Below are 4,725 nucleotides of genomic sequence, written 5' to 3'. Positions count from 1 at the left end.
TGATTTGGCACACCACCAGATGATTCATGGAGGAATGGTGCGGCCGTCACTTTAATAAAAGATTTTATTTCTTGCCTCTCCTAGATACTGGCCAACAATTTATAATATTATATTTAAGTTAGATATATCATCCGGCTGCATCGATATAAATGATGTATGATGAAATTACATGATGCTCACCAAAACGATCGCATCATAATTTCAGTAGCCTACTGTGGTACAAAGGTGTTTTTTTTTCTTTTCATATCCTCTCGAACCCTAAATCAAGTTTATCAAAACTTTATATATCATTCGCAATTCCTCGGCATAAATAAATAGTATGCCTTACTTTATGTTTGTTATTCGTAAGACCTCTTTGTTTGTGAGATAAGTTACTCAAAAGAATTTTATTAATGTAAGTCCGTAAGTTTAGCTCTAACACTCTGAAATACAGCTGTGAACAACGTGACGACACACAATTTCTAATGCAAACATTTTCAAGTGGTGAAACTGCATTGTTTGGGTACCGACTGCTTTATTTCTCAAAATACGTGAAATATAACAATAAAAACAGCACAAATAACTTTGTACACTAAATTTATCAGTGACAACTGACTTTTCGCGTGGTGTATTTTTCAGAAACATTATTTTTATGATGAATTTACTTTCTTCTTTGCTATTCATTAAAATTAATGTTTACCTCATTAGTAATAAAGGATACATAAATTATATACATGTTATTATATATCTATATAATGAACCTATATCGTTGTGTGTATGTTTAACCTAATTTCATACAGTTAGCTTATAAAAACACCATGTTTAGAAGCTTAGAATAGAGTCGTTTGTCATGTCATTGTGGGTAAACGGTGTATCAGCTTAGTTTGTACAAGCACCATAAAACGTTTGTGCAACATAAAACATAAACTCTAGTAATCAGGCAATTAAAATATGATATTTAATTATTTATTTTCCTTTATTTTTACAGATGTTGACATGTATATAAAGAAGAAGAAAAATTAGATAATTTGGACAAAGAGACACTTATTGCTAAGCTAGTCTACTCCCAATTTTTATTCCATGTTTAAAGGCAAAGGTTTTAAAATGGCGATTTGCTTGGGACATTTTAGACTGAAATCAGAGTTTGTTTCCAAACTAATAACTGAGTTTGTCACAATCTTATATAGTTACAGAATGCTATTATAAATTATGAATGTTTCACAATTTCGAACAAAGCTGCACGAGAGCTATCTGCACATAGCCATCCCTAATGTTTAGCTGATAGACCAGAGGGTATCTAGGTAGTCAACAGCACCCAAAGCCAAATTTTAGACATGACCTGGATGTTATTCTTATAGCTCATCCATTTACAGTCCAAAAGTACAGAGAACTTTTTTGTTACAATATTATTATTGCAAGTTTCCATAATTCCAAAAACCACATGTATTTCAATAAACAGCACAATATATTTTCACTGAATGAAAACCCAGAAAATTTTCAAAAAAAAATAAAACTGACAGAATAAAAATACATATATATATATATATATATCGATCTCAGCGGCTGGTCTTTAATATCATGTCAACTCGATTAACATGACTAACTGATAACAAAAATGGCAACACTGGTCCGTCATGATTGGCTGGTAACACGTTTTATCTGTATCACGACTGAACGATATTAATTTTTTTCAAACTTTTTACTGGGGTGTTTTTATAATTAATAATGATAAGTCTTGTTCTAATAATACATTTACTTATTCATACTATTACTTCTTACTTACTTAAAATGTGCAACTAAAGGCACTGGTGAATTAACATTTTGATTGACCGTAATAATTGTGAAGTAATTCAACCTCTCAGTACCGTGGACGATGAATTCTTGCTCCATCATACATCATCTGGACCAACATCACCCTCTGCAACAAACCCTCCTTTGCCGGCGATATACTTAACAATCCTCTGTCGACCATCACTGTCAAGGTAACCATATGAGCCTTTCACCGTTCCGTCGGGAAGACGAGTTTCGGTCCTGAAACTTTGACCGAGAGGCCCTTTACCGGTATCGTAAGTGAAGTCGTAGTCACCTTGGAGTTTAGGTCCAATGTTCACTTTGTGGACAAGAGCTGGTGGGTGGTAGTTCATAGGAGCAGCAAGTTTCTGGGGTTGAAGATCTGGTTCTAGAGCCTGTTGCTGATAATTTTGTTGTTGAAGGTAATATTCCTGTTGATCCTGGGGTTGATGAGCTGCTTGAAGTGTCTGTTGCTGATAATTTTGTTGTTGAAGGTAATATTCCTGTAGGTCCTGAGATTGATGAGCTGCCTGAAGTGTCTGTTGCTGATAATTTTGTTGTTGAAGGTAATATTCCTGTTGGTCCTGAGGTTGATGAGCTGCCTGAAGTGTCTGTTGTTGATAGACTTGCTGGTTTGTAGGCTGAAAATTTCCACGCAGAGCATCTTGTTCTTGTTGAAGGTGTCGTTGTATCTGTTCGCTATGTTGTCGAAGCTGGACCTGGTGAATCTTCAAGTCCTGATGAATATTGTTCGGACTGTTGTTGTTCTGTTGGGGTCTAGTATCAGCAGGCTGAGCACGTTGTTGTAGCGCTGTTAGAAACCTTGAGTTATACTGTACTCCAGTAGGAACATGATATGGCCTGCTTTGTGCTATTGTTGTAGCCACACAGACACAAACAAGAATCACCTGGGGTAATAGAAAGCGGTTCGTTTATTTATTAACCACACACGCAATAACTAGATGTGTGCATAAAGGGTTTGATACTGGTAACTTGGAGCACAAATACTAGCTTGTGTTAATCAATAAATATTAAATAAGAAAATTATAACCCTATTGACATGATAGAGCCTATTAGCTGTTAAGACTTCATTCGTGATGATGTGTTATGAACTTGAAATGCTAGTAACGTAACTAGGTTTTGAAACTAAGTTTTTTGTCCAAATTTTATATCTAAGAGGCTTACTGCATCGCCGAAATGCGGTTTTGTTTGTGAATCATCCAAACCTTGAGATTGTTTCAAGTATTCCTTCTCTAAACAATAAATAAATAAAATTTGATTATAAGTTGTACTGTGTTGTATTATAATATAACTTGTAGTATTATTGTATTTATATTTGTAGGGCCTGGCATGGCCGAGTCGCGCCAAACATGCTCGCCCTCCCAGCCGTGGGGGCGTTATAATGTGACAGTCAATCCCACTATTCGTTGGTAAAAGAGTAGCCCAAGAGTTGGCGGTGGGTGGTGATGACTAGCTGCCTTTCCTCTAGTCTTACACTTCTAAATTAGGGACGGCTAGCACAGATAGCCCTCGAGTAGCTTTGTGCGAAACTCCAAAACAAACAAAAAATTATATTTGTAATACACATTGTTTTCAAGGGATATATATATATCTTTTTAAATGAAAATATTTTTTTTCATTAAAACAAACTGCTGATAATTAGTTTATAGAACCTGTAAAACAGTTTTTTCTAATGATAAATTCAATTGTGTACATTTTAGTTATCTAATTTTGTAAAAGCTAAATGTTTAAGATTATTTACCAAACGAATCTTACAAACACGTTTAAAACGACTAGAAAAATATTTTCTTCATAATTAAACTAAAAATAATGTAAATACCAAAATTCAAACTCTTGCTAGAAACAGTCTATTATATACTTACTAATCGCTCCATACTTTAGACTCCTGAATAATGTGTTACACTGCTGAATTGTCGCTAACGGCGAGACAGCACTTCAGCAATAAACGACACGATTTATTAAAGTCCCCCCTCGTTTATATACATTCAGTTTCATGGCCAAAAAATAATTGTTTCCGTCTTCTTCACCACGTCATGGACAACAAGGTATTCAAGGACAGCTTTCTGGCATTGGATACTTTCTTAGTAGGTGCAAGAGCATTTGATTTCTCAAAGACGACTCCTGATATGGTTCACAATCTAAACATATTTTCTGCGCACGAAAACCAATCACGAAAATCCTTTCTTTCAAACCTTGTTGTACTGAGGTAGCCTAGTTCTAGTTGTAATTACGTAATATCGCTATTGGTTATAACTCCAAGGGCGACCGAAATTATGAACTGGCCGACAGCTCGTTACGACCTGAATTTTAAAGTTTCATGATATATTTAAAAAAAGAAAGTATTTCATCACTTCGACAGTGATGAAATAAAGTATTATATAGGTTATAATCTAGGCTTTGGGAGTGGTTACCACTTTGAGGCGCAAAATTTTTGGTGTCCAAATTTAAAAATTTATGGCATGAAAAGATTAGGCCAGAAATTAAGAAAAAGCAAAATAATAATTCATTTTATTTCTGTTGTTTTCTTATTTTGCTAAAATAAATTTGCTGTATTACCATCTGAACTACTTTCAATTTATGAAGTATGTTTAATTTTCTGAACCTATTAAAGTTTTTTTTTACAACTTATTAGATTATCTCTCAAGTTTTTTAATTATCTGCTGTCCTTTCACCTTCTTCCGTTAAAACATCTCATAGCCATTTACTAAACAACACAAACCTTCTCAAAATCCACAAGACATCCTGCTTGTTTGTTGTTTAAGTTCAAACCTACTCAATCAACTATCTGTGTTGTACCAAACATTAGTCATGCCACTGAGCCATTGAGGGGCATAGAAATCCTACATCACCAGTTTTAATCATTTCTAAGGTATACAAAAAGAAATGCCAAAATAAACATTAGTTCCAATTAGTATGAAACGAAGGTGGTTTGGA

At 34.4% G+C, this 4,725-nt stretch overlaps 1 protein-coding gene across 1 annotated transcript; it reads right to left on the bottom strand.

The window, feature by feature from the left end:
- Nucleotides 1-923: 923 nt before the first annotated feature.
- On the bottom strand, nt 924-3,794 carry LOC143229651 (uncharacterized). The gene is made up of 2 exons (XM_076462262.1): nt 3,654-3,794; nt 924-2,678 (listed from the first exon to the last, which is right to left on the bottom strand). Exons 1-2 carry the CDS (start codon nt 3,663-3,665, stop codon nt 1,869-1,871), a joined length of 822 nt encoding a protein of 273 aa, XP_076318377.1. The 5' UTR covers nt 3,666-3,794; the 3' UTR covers nt 924-1,868.
- Nucleotides 3,795-4,725: the final 931 nt, after the last annotated feature.

Source organism: Tachypleus tridentatus, chromosome 10 (assembly GCF_004210375.1).
Source record: "Tachypleus tridentatus isolate NWPU-2018 chromosome 10, ASM421037v1, whole genome shotgun sequence".
Taxonomy (NCBI): domain Eukaryota; kingdom Metazoa; phylum Arthropoda; class Merostomata; order Xiphosura; family Limulidae; genus Tachypleus; species Tachypleus tridentatus.
Note: the sequence above shows the minus strand (reverse complement) of the source record. Positions and strands in the feature narration are given on the sequence as shown.